Source organism: Athene noctua, chromosome 1, assembly GCF_965140245.1.
Source record: "Athene noctua chromosome 1, bAthNoc1.hap1.1, whole genome shotgun sequence".
Taxonomy (NCBI): domain Eukaryota; kingdom Metazoa; phylum Chordata; class Aves; order Strigiformes; family Strigidae; genus Athene; species Athene noctua.
The window spans coordinates 206,895,526-206,911,060 of record NC_134037.1 but is presented as its reverse complement, the minus strand read 5'-3'; the positions used below and the strand labels follow the sequence as shown (position 1 = coordinate 206,911,060).

The 15,535-nt window shown below is 42.7% G+C and overlaps 1 protein-coding gene across 1 annotated transcript in view; it reads left to right on the top strand.

The window, feature by feature from the left end:
- The first annotated feature begins 11,766 nt into the window (after positions 1-11,766).
- The window catches only part of IPO5 (importin 5), a 44,961-nt gene continuing 41,192 nt past the window's right edge, over positions 11,767-15,535 (top strand). Inside the window, exon 1 of the mRNA XM_074911303.1 lies at positions 11,767-11,922. Coding sequence (XP_074767404.1) covers positions 11,830-11,922 — 93 coding nt within the window. The 5' untranslated portion in view covers positions 11,767-11,829. The remainder of the gene's footprint in view (positions 11,923-15,535) is intronic.

The window sequence follows — 15,535 nt, the reverse complement described above, 5'->3', positions numbered from 1 at the left end:
CTATTTCTCTCTTCTGCGAGTGCTTAGGCATTCCCCAGTTAGATGAAATAGTGGACATTGCTTGAGCATCCTGCGTATCCACCGGACCCAGCACTCCTGGGCAACCTTCATCTGCTCCATTCACAATGCCTCCACTCTGCTGCATGTTTTACCCTGGTCATGACATGTGAGTGGTTCAACCCATCTGTGGCTCCATTTGTCCTGCACAAAGCCTTCTCACTGAAGGCCCCTTTTTCTGGAGCCTTGATGTTGCATCTTTCTCCTCTTAGTGGGGAAGTTGTTCCTCCCCATCATGAAGGCCCTTGAACAGTAGCAACTTGTGCCTGCAGCTCTAGCTGTGCAAAGTATAGCATCCCCCACAGTTAACATGATAACACGGACACTCTGCAGGCATAGACACTTCCAGGATGATGCAGAATTTCTCTGTGTGAGCCTCCAAAGCCTGCTGTCAACCCTGAAGGAGGCCAGTTGTCATCAGACCAGCCGTGCACTACAAACAAGTGGGCAGACTGCTGATAATCACAGGCACTTTGAGAAAGGTGGTGACATTGCTGGAAGGAAGAACGAGCCAGAGGTACAGTGTCTGAATGGCTTTGGCGTGGAAATAAATCTCAAACAGCACAAGATGTCCAGAAGCAGAGAACCAAGCCATAGCATGGAAGCTGCTCCCGCTGCATATACTGCATGTGTGTGAGTTGCAACGCTGATGCCCCTTGGAGCCTGATCATCTGAATCCAGACAGGTGGTGCTCCCAGAGGCTGTGGAGCCTCTTAAAATGGGCTAATACTCAAGATGAATCACAGCCAAGCATTTTCTTACCTAAAACATCAAGATGTGTTCTTAGTCAAAGCAACCACATCTTGCCTGTCATATCTGCAAAGCTGCTTGCTGCTATCACAGAAATTAGACTGTGTTTTAACTAGGAAATAGAACTATTATCTGCCACAAAACTCTTGCAGTCTTTGATTTAGCAGGAAAATAATTTTCTCCTCACTGGATCCTCACACTTTTCTAGATCTAACTATTTAAAAAATTCTTGAAGCATACACTTCACAAGCAGATGCTTTCATTGGACAACTCTGCACTGTGGCATATAAATGACTTCTGAGACATGGGAGAGCTCTACTCACTATAACCATGGCAGAGCTGCTGGTTGCCTGGAGAACGTTACACATGAGGCAGGACACTGTTGCATCAGTGTGCTGGTTTCTTGCCTAACATTGCCATATATAAGCAGGCATTTATATGAATTCATAATCTATTTTGGGGAAAGAGTGTTTCCTTCTGGCAAATAACTTCAGGACACCCTCCCAATGATATTTTCTGTAACTGATAAACAACCAACACATTACATTAAAAATCTTCCCATTAAGAACAAAAATTGCCATATTGAGTCCAGCTTAGAATCCTTCTAACCTGGCACCCTCTCTGTAATGGGAAGCAAACCCAGATATTTCATGGGAAATCAGACTTTTGGAAGGAATGCTCAATCTTCCATTTTTAACGGCTGGAGAAAGGCATCTGTCCTAATGCCTCCAGTTTAATATCTCACATGCTTTATTATCACTCATTGATAGATAAGCCAGATGGGCATGTGGCAGATGCTTGATATGAAAGGATGATGCGTCCAGCATAAGGAGACATGCCTTACCACAAAGGAGAAAAGCATGCAGGGGAGAAGGCAGGAATGAGGACCTTCGGACTCACAGGAGGAGTTTTCACCTGCCACATCCAGCACTGAATTTTCCCAGGGGTACTTAATTATTATCATTTTCTTCTGGATCTTTGTGGTTATTTTCCAAAACAGAATTATATCCTCCCGAGGAAAGCATATTTATTTATGACTATGGCACCAAAGAAAGCCAAATATAGCAAGAGTAATGAGAATGGTTCTCTTTCTGTCCCGTTTTCCAAACAACCTACTTTCCAAGCTAGGCACAGGTTGCCTAGGAAGACTTCTACAACTATAACACATCTAGGACCTGAAACTTGGACTGTAGCAGACAAAAACAGTGACTGAAATGTGCCCAGCATCCAAATAACAAGCACAGAAAACACAGAGGTAAAACATCATGCATCCACTTTTTTCATAGATTTCCTCTTTATATTGCATTATATGCCTAAAGGGAAAAATCTGGGGCAGCGTTTTTGCTGGTCCAGTGTGTCATTGATTTCCTTTGAGAATTTTTAAGAACAACAGAATGTGTCTGTTCTTACATTTTTGATGTATTAGTATCATCAAATTTAAAAAAAAAAAAAAAAAAAAAAAAAAGGTAATCTGAGAAAAAAGAAAAACAAGGAAAAACCCCACAGGAGACTTTTCTGCAAATTTATCATGCTTCCCTGCCGATAATTTTTATTCCATTTTCCTACATTAATCTTAAAGAAAAAACATGTTCATCCATTTTTTCTCAATCTTTTTATTTGACCATTGCCATGGTTGGATATTAGCAACAATAGAAATGCTGGGGAAAAAAAAATAATTGGACTTTATTTACCAAAACTATTAGTATTAAAATACTCTGACCCACAAAAAAAATTCATTATATAAATGTGATCTTCCTTGAAAGATCTTTATTTACCCATAATGAGAATCTGTCAAAACCAAGCAAATATTGCTCTGTTAAGGTTAACCAGAGGTATGGTGATTTCTAAACCTTTTGTTTAGATAGCTATTACTGTTTGCCAGTATTTATTACCTGCAATATAGCTTACTTGAAAGAGATAAACCATCCATCAATAAGACATGCCTCTTTGGCAGTTGTTTTATCAACTGTTCCAAGCATCATTCTTTTTCATTAACTGTTTCATCAAACATCTGTCCGTCTTTCATCCTCTTCTTACAAAGAAACCTCCACAGCAAACTACCATTGCCACATCGCCCTTTGCAATCGGTAATATTGTGTGAGGTGTTTTATGGTTTGCATTATCCTCTTCAATATCCCCTGCAGAAAGAAGGCAAGCAAAAAATAGTATGTTCTACTGAACTACAGGAAAAAAAATCCAACATTCATTTTCAGGCACCCAGCCCTTCAACACATTGGTTAGCAAAAAAAAGCATTTTTATTATTTACACTTATTTACATACTATATTAAAATATGTAGCTCTTAGAACCATATAACAAGAGAATACTACTAAAAACATATTGTTATTGCTGTAGAAACTGAACTGAACTTGATTTTTTTCTGCTACACTCGTACGAAGCAATTGACATGCAAACTAACATCTTGGCACCTTGATTAATTAAGGTGTAAGGTACAAAAAAGAGCTATTTAGAATGTTTTTCTGAAAAATATACAACAAAAAATGGTTTTGGGTAGAGCTGGAGGAGGAGAAGTTGTAATAAACTATAAAGGACAGAAACAACCATTAGAATAGAGAGAATAGATACTATACGTTTCTTCCCAAATAGTGTGCGTGATCCAACAATATATTGTTCAAATTCTGATATTTTCGGTTTGACTGAAGTGACAAACATTGTGCCCTCTCTTTGGCAAAAAAAAAGAATCACAGGCTCCAAACAAATGAGTGAGAGCATGAAGAATACAAATACATGAACTACAGATAGCTTATGTGAGATCTACTAGATGAAAGAGAGAGAGAGAAATGTAATGTTAGGAAACTAAAAGAGACAAGATGAAGTACTTTCTAGACTTCTAAGATAAGTTTGGTATTGAGGGCAATTAAAACTAAATTAAGTCTAAACTAGATTAAACTGAAACTCTTTGGAGCTCAATATGTCTTGCAGACTGTTCTCAGTCTCCATCCCTATTTAAAAAAAAAAAAAAATCAAATCTTCTTTTAATTAAACAATTTGACCTTCATTCTTCTTCAGGAATAACTTTCAGTTTCTAAAGGATAATGAAAAACAAGTGAGCGGAACCAATGCCACTTCATACTCTATGTTTAACAGACCCCAGGAGCCACAGGCAAGAATGGGATTTAATGGCTGGAAAATGTCAGAATTATATGAGATGACGCAACTACATATCTTGTAAATGAAAAGGTAATTAAAGAATGATACAAACTCAGTATGGTATGCCGTTACTGTCTTAATTTTATCAAACCCTACTGTAAAAAGAACAAGCTTTAGAAAACTTTTTTCTCTTAGGATATTATTAATAGCAGGAATCATTAATAAATATTGTTTTATAGGCTTAATTAATAGAGCACAAGTGCTCTAGGAACAATACTGACAGTTTAAGCAACTTAGGCTAGGCAATGAAAAGCTAGACATAGATTAAGTATATGTTAAACAGAACATTTTGAGTCTTTTCTCAGAAGTCTGAAAGTGAATTATGATTAAGATTGTTCAGAAGATAAGTAACCATGATGACCGAAGACTGCATCAGTGAGCAGTGGTGTCTGAAGAGGAATTAGAACAGAAGGATAAGAAGTAGTCAAAACTGTGGAATACAATGGACTTTTGAAATTGATGATGAATTGAGAGCTGAAAGTTCCTGGAAAATCACCAAAGACTCTTTGTATTTTATGTTATATTGTATATATAGAGGGCCCTTTTTTGTTAGCTGTTGCCACTCACCGGTGATGGCCCAGTTCTGAGTTGTTAATAAAACAAGCCTAGAGATACCCACAGTCTGGTGAAATCCTTTAACACCTACAACCTGTACTAAAATTTTCCATGTTTTTATCAACCACTTTTATTATGATTTCATGCAGAACAGTTAGGCATTTCCAAGAATGGGACTAAGGGACAGTAATTTGGTTTGCCCACATTAAAAAATTATTACAGATTTTTCTTTGAGACATGCCTGCTTGGAAAGCCTTGAAATTTGCACTGGGAAATGTTTTTAATGCAATTATATAACACAAACTGTCTCTGGAAAAAGCCATTTTAACTCAGCACACTTTCAAAGTATTGTTCCAACTTAGAAAACTAAGTCCCAATCCATATATGCTCAATAGCAACTTGCTATGAGTTTTTCAAGAAAATTTATCCAAAATGTTGATTAGAGTGAGAACCCCACAGGCCATTGTTGAGCTGGAATTTTATTCTGCAAGAGCACATCTGAGCCAGCTTTGCCCAGGTTAACATCTGGAACCAACCTGTGGTAACTGAAGAGTATAGGGAGACTGGTTCAGATACTGGAAATCCAGGCAGGAGGGAAGACCACAACTTTACGATGTTCTGACTTAATCTCATATGATGGATTTTTTACTTTTTTTAATAATAGTCTAGAAAAATATTTAAAATCCCCAAACTAAGCACTCAGGATTTGGAAAATACTAAAATGAAAGTTTCCTGTGCAAACACATTGCATTCCTTTTACCAACATTACAGCACATTCATTTACATATGTGATCTCATATGATGAAGGAAGTTCAAGAAAAATTTTCAAAAAAAATATTCAAAGGATATTTTACCTTTAATTTAGCCCATGTGTAAAGATATGTAATACTTCATATAGCTCTCAACGGTGTAATCTGTGTTTGCAATATCCATCATGGTAATTGCTGATTATTTTTTCCAGCTTTTTGTTTTAAAAGCATCCTCCCAGTCCCCTAATTCTAGGTTAGCATCTTTCCTGTGATAAGCACATTCGATTTCCATCAAAGGGAATGGAAATGCCACATACACAGTCTGTAATCTGAACTTGTGTTTGTTACTTCCCTCTGATCACACGAGATGATGCTTCCACAGCAATGAGCACCTCTCCACTCCAGGAAGTCATGCTCCTATTAGAGTATGGTAACACAAAAGTACATTGGTGGTTTCGCCACTCTATCACTTTACCAAAACCTAATTTTCTCCGTGTCTTGTGTCCACACGTCCTTTCATCTGCTTATCAAAGATTATGACTAACTGATGGAATTTCAGGACTTTTTTTTCCATATGGATTACTTAATAGTTTCTTTAAAATGAGTCAAACTTCCATGTTTTTCTTAATTTCTTATTAATACTGGCCCTTTTCAACTTGCAATTAACATTTTCTTTAATCTGAAGATCTGAAAATGTTCTTTCAGAGGTTTGTTGAAACAGGTTAACAGTAGCTAAACGTTTATAAATGTGTGGCGAATGCAATATATGTGCAAAAACTTACCAAGTCATTTATGAGATGAACCATAGACTAAATGAAGTTTTACATTTGACACTTTTTAGGCATGTAAATCTTAGTAATTTGGAAATGCACTGTGTTATAATTATGCGCTTACAGAATATGCTTTCTCTCAATAGATTTCCCTGTCATAAGTCAACTAATATGCCAAACCAATTAATGCTCTGTCTAATGCACAAACAATTGCAAATTTGATTCCTGCTGAAAGGTCTATTTTACTCACAATATAGCAAAATGGGTTGAATTTTGACTATTTAGCAATCTCTTTTCTCTCATTCTTAGGGAAACTGGAAGGAGAAATGAAGTTGTGCAACAGTAAGGAAGAATCAGTTCTGAGGGGAGCAGTAACTACAGCTGAATCTTGAATTCTGGCAATCCAACCTAGATCTAGTCGCAGTGTATTTCCACAATGGTTTTAATTATTTCTGAATAATACCTGATGAAATGTACAGCTGATAGCAAGGAGGCTGTTAAATTACCAGCTTGGTGCAGCAGGTAGCTTTCAACTTTTTCAGTAAGAAAACTGAAATTTTTGGCAGGAGCTCAGCAGGTATTCCACAGTACCTTGCTCATTGCCTCAGAAAAAAAATTGCTTTACTTTCATTCTGTGTATTTATAAAATATGCTTTACAATAAAAAGGATTGTAACTAATAGAAACATATGAAAATGGTTGTGCATCTGCCTATTCCAGCACAGCCTGGCAAGATGCTTTGAGCACAGTCTTGCCAAAGAAATAAATATGTAAACAGACCTTCTAGCATTCACTCATTCAAAAATACATTCTTTCATACTGAATTCATTTTAAGGTTGTGAAGTTTTGCCCTCTAGGGATAAAGGACATTTACCGTGGATATTATGAGACATTGACAAAAATCTCACTGCTACTCATTCCCTGAGGACGCTGTGATTGAGGAACTGGTGTTTCATCTAATAGCCCACACAATGGCAATGTACTCATTTTGGAGTAATTCTGTTTATGTTCATATCTTGCTTTTAAAAGCAATGCTCCATTTCCATGCCAAGAAAAGCATCATCCATAGACCTGCATCTGAAGGACTAGCAGGTCGTTCAAGTATTTTACTGTAGTCTAGGCTAACACAGTGAGGATCAGAAAGTTTCTTTACTCAAAGTCTCTGTGACAAGACTCTTTTCAGACCAACTTGTCAGATAAAAGCAACAATACCACTGAAGCCATCTATAAATCTTCAAGGATAATTGAATTCTATAATAATGAATTCAATTCTAAGAAAGGAATTCTATGAATGACCAATTTTTTGTTTGGTTTTTGGTACCAGCTAATCCCCTGTGTCTTTCTCTTAGTCTCTTAGAAAGTAGTTACGTGTCTCCTTACTACCTCTTGCTGTTATCAACTAAAATGGATTTATCTTTTCATATTTTATCCATTTTTTTCAATACAAATCCCATGTTTTTTGCATTTTTCCCGAACTCTGTTTTGCCAATTCATCAAATCATGCAGTCCTACAAACACTTGGTTTGTAACTGTCAGAAAGGTGCCTCCTAAATTAATAAAATCACATGGTCTTGTCTTGAACTCAAAGGCTTACATTCAACTCCTATTTTTTTTCACTGGGACTCGCCTGTGCATCTTAGTGAAGCTCAGGCTGTTCAGTAAAGTATCCACCTTGTCTTATGATACAGCAGGCAGAGCCTCAGTGCAGTTATTATCTGTAATCCACACAAAAACCTTGTCTCCTACTTCTTCCACTTTATCACTCTTCAGTAAAATGACGAGAGGGAAGGGTCTTGTTTGAGTAGTCACTTATCTCCACAGGTTATCCCAGACCAGTACACTTCATTCTGCACTGTCTGGTGGTCTCTGGTAAGGTTAGCGTGAACTCTTTTATCAGGTAAGCTTGATCTGTCAGATAATACAGATATATACAGAAGTCCCTATGAGTTCTGCTTTCTGGGCAGAGCAAAATACCCTCACTCTGATGTCCTCTAAAGGATAGTTGACTTTCAGTGAGTAAATCTGACAGGGGGGAAGTCTGGGATGTCTCTCCCAGCTCTACATAATGTTGAAAGTTTATCCACAGATACAGTAGCTTTTCAAATCTGTAGTGAGTAGGGTCAGCCATATAACCTACATGTGAAGCTTCCCTGTCTTATCATTAAGTTCATTAGCCATTCCAATGACTTCAGAAAGTTCCCACCCAAGAATTTTGGATCTCATTAGTGGGTGATGGCAAATCTCCAGACTCCCAGAATGCTTACCCCCCCAGTGCTTCTCTCAGCTTATGGTTATATCAGCTTCATCAAGCCCAGCTGTGCCTTCCCAGTACAGAAAAACAGCAGGAAGCCACAGGTCAGGGCTTCCTGGAGTAGAACTGAAAGTGCAGCATCTCTGTCAGCACCCTTTTTAGTTACAGGCATCCCACTCCCCATGCTTTGGGCACGGAAACCAATGGCTATGCCCTTCCTGAGCTCTGAGCACAAGAAAGAGATGAACGAAGGATTTGTGAAAACTGTAGGCCACTACTGATGTTCATTACCAACAGGCTTGTAATTCTTTGCCTTACTCCACATTTTAGCCAGAGCAATTCTCAGACACGGCATCTTCTTAGCAGACAGCTTCCTCTGCCAAGATAGCTTCAGCCAGCACCCACTAGAGCATAATTTACCACTGACATGAACTTATTCCATTTTGTTGACTTTTGCTGGAAATCTGTGTTCATGCACTTTTAAAACTCTTCTCTGGTCCCTCAGACTATCATGGCTGAATTTTTGTGATATGTAGAGGATATGGAATTCATACGGACCATGAACAGTTGCTTTAAATGTATGGCAGACCTCCTCATACGGTAGAGCTGACATCTTAAGGACTCTGGACACAGCCTGTTACTAATGCCTAGAGACTAGGTTTGGATTTGTTTTGCTTTATCTTCTTTTCTTTATCCTTCTTCCCTCTACCTTCATCTCATTCTTTGTTTCTGAAGGTTGTAATAGAGACATGTCAAAACCTTCACCTGTAAGTCAGCAACAAAAAGTATTTTACAAGAATCTGAGATATCTTTCCTCATTTTGTTTGTTATCCCACATCTCCTATCACTCTGGCGAAACCTTATAGCATTCCTCAGGTATAAAAAAAAAAAAATTTCCCAGCTCTCCCTTTCTTTATAATCTGTTTGTTAGCAGAGTTGTGAAGTTTAACAGATACTTCAGTAAAGCTTCCCCTTTTCCAAGACTTGAATTTTCAGTTTCTCAGTCTGAGTTTTAAAATGTCAATAAAGTTTCTCTGCATAAACTACAGTACAACACAGTTCTTGGGTTTAGACTGTTAGAAAAGGACAAAGTAGTCCTTTTCATTTTTGTTATCTAACAAACATGTGGAATAGTTTTCAGTACTTTGTACTGCCTTTTTTTTTTTTTTTTTTTTTTTTTTTTTAATTGAGACAGACTGCAGAAGTCAAGCAATATCCAGCAACAGCAACATTGCTGATGACTGCTTTGTGGCTGTATCTATTTGAGCTCTCCTCAGATACTTGTTCAAACCATCTTCAGTGCTGATACCTGCTTCTTCAGCATTGCCTCTGCCTGCTTCCCACACTTTGGCTTCAAACTTGTTCTAGACGAGAATGAGTACCTGATGTGGCAGAATCTCTGACCACATTGCATCAGCAACATTGTGAATTCCTTGGAACTCTTTCCAAGGAATATCTTAACTACTTCTTACCTAAGTGATGTTTTTAACCTGCTTTCACCAAACTGTTAGGATTTGAAGTGGAATGGCATTGATCTGCTGGGTTTACCAGCAGGTGCTTCTAAACACACTGCAGATACTCCCTTCTATGTTTTGAATACCAAGGCGAAATGTATTCAAATGCATTCCTAGAGCATTATACTGCTTGAGTTTAACGATCATTATACACACGTCAAGAGACTCTCTCGCTAGGCTTGCTCTAACAAATTGCATCAGGTTGTTCCTGCCTTCCCCTTCCAAGGGAGCTCTAACTGACTCTGACTTTCAACACTGGTACTCCAAAGATGATTTGCCAACTGATTTTTAGGTCTTAGGCAAATTACTGATTTCATTTGTCTAGCTATTTCTCAAAGACAACTAGACAGTTTTTATGTAACAACCCACTCCCTGTATCTACAGATGGAAAAAACAGCATGGGCAAGAAAAACATCTTCCATATCCTGCCATTTACATTCTCTCCCCAGTCTCTGTCAGATACTGCATTCTTTAGCTAACAATCCTACTGCAGATTTATGGTGAAATAACCATTAAGACACATTAAGATAAAAGCAAATACATTTATTCATTTACACATGGAAAGCTGACAGCAATGTTACTAAAATTCATACAAACCACAGGTGATAGAAAAGCAGTAAAATCATGATTTTCAAGACCACATCCAAAAGGCCCTCCAGAACCTGTGACAAGCTGTAAACACCTGATCGACATAGTTGGGGTTTGAGAACATTTAAAGAGCACTTCACATTAGAAAGCACACTTGCTTTTGTAATTCATCTTCACTTTTAGTCCTTCTGAGCTCTTGGTCAGCTTAAAGTAATTCTCCAGCTGTGACCGCAATTCATTCTTAACTCAGTCGATAAATGTTTCTATCTTTTTCCCAAGAGCTGCTGGCTGCTCCCTCTTGCTTTTAGCACTCCCATCCCCGGGGTCAGCCCAGCTGCAACGCATACCCAGACCGTACGGGATTCGGTCAGCCGCTACCTCACGGCTGAACCCCAAACAGCGCCTTAGTGACCCCGAGGCCGAAAGCACTCCGCCAGCGAGCGGGACAACGTTCAAAGCCACTCATCATGCACCTAACGAACTTCACATTCCATGTGAGCACAGGGAACACTAATTACCTTTAATTCAATCACATACTTGGGATTCGGGAGTGTAGCGTATTATTGACTGAGAACTGCCGAGGCTTTGACCGGGGGTACCGGGCCGCTGGGCTCGTTTGAAGCAGAGCTAAACGAGGACCCACGTAAACGTATCCGAAGCAGGCTAATGCGTTGGATCCCATACCCGCATGCCTTAGACCCGTACGCGCACCTGCCACGCGAACGTAGAGGTGAGAGCCACACGCCCGGGGAGCCTCTTCTCGCCCTGTGAGGGAAGGCACAGGCTGCCCCCCGCAGGGAGCCGGCTGTTGGGCCCCACAGACACACACCCCCCCGCCGCCCTCGGGGGGGCGGAGCAGCAGCACGACATCGCCGCGCAGGAGGGGGAGACGGCGGCACCCCTAAAGTAGGCGCCTTGCAATCTCCCGCGCTTTCCCTCCCCTCCCCCACCGCCCTGCCCCCCGGCATAGCTCCGCCCTTCCCGCACCGCCCGACCGCGCCTCTGACAGATCTCGCCGAGATTGCCAGAGCCTTCCGCCAATGAGAGTGCCCTTCGGGGCTTTTCCCCGCCTCTGCCTCCCACCTCCGGCCCGGAGGCGCGCCAATGGGACGAGAGGAGACGAACCCCCCATTCAGGGACGGTTGTTCAGCCGCTCCCCGCTCTCCCCCCCCCGCCCCGGGACGTCATACCGAAGGCCGGCCAATCGGGGGCGAGGCTCCGTGCGTCACAGCCAATGGGAGCGCTGGAGAGCGCGGCCGGCGCGGCCAGCCCCAGGGGGGAGCCGGGAGCAGAGCGCGGCGGCGGCTCCGGCGCGGGCTCCGCCCCCTCTCCCTCCGCTGGCGGCGAGGCCGGCGTTCCCCCTCCCTCCCTCCCCCGCCCGCCTGTCCCCGCCCGGCCGGCCTCGCTCTCTTTCCCTTTCTCAGCAATGGCGGCGGCAGCGGAGCAGGAGCAGCAGCAGTTCTACCTTCTCCTGGGCAACCTGCTCAGCCCAGACAATGCGGTCCGCAAGCAGGCCGAGGTAACGGGTCCCCCTCGCCCCAGCCCTGGGCGCCAAGCCGGCCTGTCAGACCTCCCAGACCTTGCCGGAGGGAGGGAGGCGGGGGGGGGCAGGGAGGCGGCGGGGCCGGCCGAGCCCCACGTGTGAGCAGCAGCACCAGCTGCTGCCGGGGCCTTTCCTTCTCACCCCCCCCCTCCTCTCTCCCGCACACGCTCGCGTCGGCGCCGGCTCTCCGCGGGGGGAGCCGGGCGGCTGCGGCGCTTCTCCCCGGCGGGGCGCGGAGGGGCCGCTCCGGGTCTCGCTCCGGGTCTCGCTCCCGCCCGCGGCCCTGCGTGCCTGGCAGCGCGCGGCCGCCTCGTGTCCGCCGGGCCCCGCGGAGCGTCCGTTCCGCCCCTCCCTCCCCGGGGTCTGGGTCTCCTCGCTGCCCGTGGCGAGACGGGGCCTGGGCTGGCTTCTCCCGGGCTGGCCGGTGTGACGGAGCGCGGCCCCGGCTCCGCCGGGCAGGGGAGGCCAAGCCGGCGGCGGGTGGTGGGGCCGGTCCTCGCTGGCTCGGGAGCTGCGGGAGAGCGAGGTGGGCGCCCCAAACCAGGTGAGGGCGGGTGTCTGCCCTCCGCGAGTGCGGAGCTCGGAGGGCCGTGATCGAAGCGCTCCGCCAGGCTGAGGGGGGCGGCTGCACTTGTAGCGTCGACTCTGCGCTCCCGAAGTGGCCCTCGCAGGGGCCCCGTGCGCGCCCCCCCCCCAAACCCCCCGGCTTTGCCGCCAGTGCTGGGGCAGGAGCGGGGCTGCAGCTGCCCCCCCCCCCCCCCCCCCCTCCGCCCCCGGCCCGCCCAGATCCTCTTCTGATGCTGCAGTGTAGTTTGGTTTTTAACTTCGGAACGGGCTGTGTATTCAAGTGTTTCGTCAGCTAAGAAACATTTCACTAAAAGAAGCATTTTCAATATACCAAGTTTCTCCGTTATCAGCAAAAACTTTTCAGATGTGTTATTTCAGCTAAAATTCTTTGTGATGGCTAAGCCACGTTAATTCTTTCTCTCTGTCATGCTTAAGAATCCATTGTCAAGCCTGGTGGGGAATCTCTCCCATTGAATTAAATACTAGCGTCTAGGTTTAGCATGAATTCCCACTGCATGGCTGCATCGGGTCTTTTATCGCTCTCATCACTTAGGCGGTCAGCAGAGTTCAGCGCATTGTTTGGCAAAGAATAAAAAGTATTATTGTGCCTGATGCTGCAGTGAAAATTCATAAAATATAATTCGGGAATGAGAAGGAGGGGAGACATACTTTTTTTTAGGAAGCTGGCAAAGTTCAGTATTGGTTACTGCAAACACTTTCTAGAGAAGCAGCAAGAATTATTCCCACTTTCTGGAACATAGGACTGGAATTTAGGCCATTCCCTGGGATCTGAATTTCTTTCTCTTCTCAACTGCCTGCATGTAACATAAGAACATTTCTCACAATTTTCTGAACTTTATTAAAATTGTAACAAAACAAATTTATTGGACAGCTGTGTCGTAATGCTTGTGAAATAAAACATTATTGGAAAATAAGTCTAAAACTTAGATTTTTAGAACTGCCATATTCTGTCAGAAACTTTCTTAGAACCGAGTTGGAGTTTTTTTAATCTTAATAGATACGTAAGCACTGTGGTCAATCAGAGTAAGAAATATTGTCATGCTAGGTTACCGAGCTTTTCGAGTCTGTTAGTTTCATATGCAAATACAACTGAGTAGTATAACTTTTACTTATTTAACTGCATTGAATCTAGCATTGGTTTCTGGATATTTCCAAGGTATTTTTAGGATTTAAGAACATTCAGAGTGGAAAGGTCCTCAGGAGGTCCGTCCTCAGTAGTGCAATCTCCTGCTCAAAGCAGTGTCAGCTATCAGGTCAGACCAGGTCACTCAGGGCTTTGTCCTCTGGAGTCTTGAAAACTTTCAAGAATGGAGACTGCACAAGCAATCTGAGCAACCCGTTCCTGCTTGACTGTCCTCATTAGAGCAAAGAGGTCTGGACCTCTATCCAGTCTGAACCTTCTTTTTTCAATTTATGCCTGTTGTCTCTCAGTCTTCCTCGTGGTGGGTTACTGAACTTGTACCTAGAAACACAAATCTGTCTCTGTACAGTGTAGCTAGATTGTCTTTTTGGGGGTCTGTTTCTTCAAGTAAGATTTCTTTGGATGAAAGTATTGCATAGCCTTTAGAATTATCTGTTTACTAAAATCATATAGGACTCATATTTGATCTTAAACATCTACATAGTCCTGTCAGGTTTTTTTTTTAAAGTGTACATACTGTTGAAAGGCAATGTTAAATACTGCAGGGATTCACGTAACTGCAGGTAAATTGAATAGCAGGTTTTTATTAGAGCCCAATGAAAACCAGTGAGGATGCTAAATGGATTGACAGGGAACTGAAGGAGACAGACTTGCATTATTTCTAATAGGTCTGGTCGTTGAAATTAGGATGGAGTGTGTTACATTAGAGACTAGACTTGATGGAGATGTAGAGTTATACCCTGTTTGGATGGGGGTGTAGTGAAAGCTGTAAAAAACAGATGGAGGGAGGAAAACCTAATCACCTAAAACCTGTTTTTATTTAAGTGTTTTATATGAATCTATGTGCTAGCACACTCTGACCAGTTTGCTGAAACATGGTCTATTCATTTTATCTGCTGTTAAAAATCACTGGAATGTTGTCTGTTGACTATGAAAGCCTGTCTTTCTCTTATCTGTGTGTCTGTCTTCTGATAGAGAAACTTTTATTGGCTTTGTCTTGGTGATTTTATGCTCTTTTTTTAACATATGTTTCTTGGGTTTGGAGGAACATGAGTACTAAGGGTAGACAGTAGATATTTGCTTGCATGTATTCTGGAAGTTATTCGTGCCATGTGAGAAATGTCATAGAATCATAGAATGGTTTGGGTTAGAAGGAACTTTAAAGATCATCTGATTCCAACCCCCCGCCATGGACTTTCCATTAGCCCAGGTTGCTCAAGCCCCATCATCCATCCTGGCCTTGAACACTGCCAGGGAGGGGGTGTCCACAACTTCTCTGGGCAACCGGTTCCAGCATCTCAACAGTGTCTCAGTAAAGAATTCCTTCTTTATATCTGATCTAATTCTGCCCTCTTTCAGTTTAAAACCCTTGCCCCTTGTCCTATCACTGCACTCCCCAATATAGAGTCCCTTCCCATCTTCCCTGTAGGACCCCTTTAAGTACTTGAAGGCCACTATAAGGTCTTCTCTTCTCCAGGCTGAACAACACCCACTGTTTCAGCCTGTTCGCATAAGGGAGGTGCTCCAGCCTCCTGATCATCTTTGTGGCCCTCCCTTATACCTCTGGATAAGGTAGCTGGGAAACTAGTCATGATCTGAAAGAACACAGTGAAAGATTACAGTGAAGATGTAGCGGGATGCAGGTAGCCGAGGCTTGTAGTAAGATGGCTAGAAACCATCAAAGTAGTCCTCCACCAGTGCAGGGGGAAGGTTCTGGTTTTGGCTGTATGTTCCTCTTGCTACCTTGCTCTGGTGCTCCTTAGCATCCTCTGAATCCAGTTTACTGAGTTGACAGAATTTTGCCAGTGAACAACTGGATAGGTTGCTGCATTTCTAGTGAGTTTAAACAGCTCAAAATAG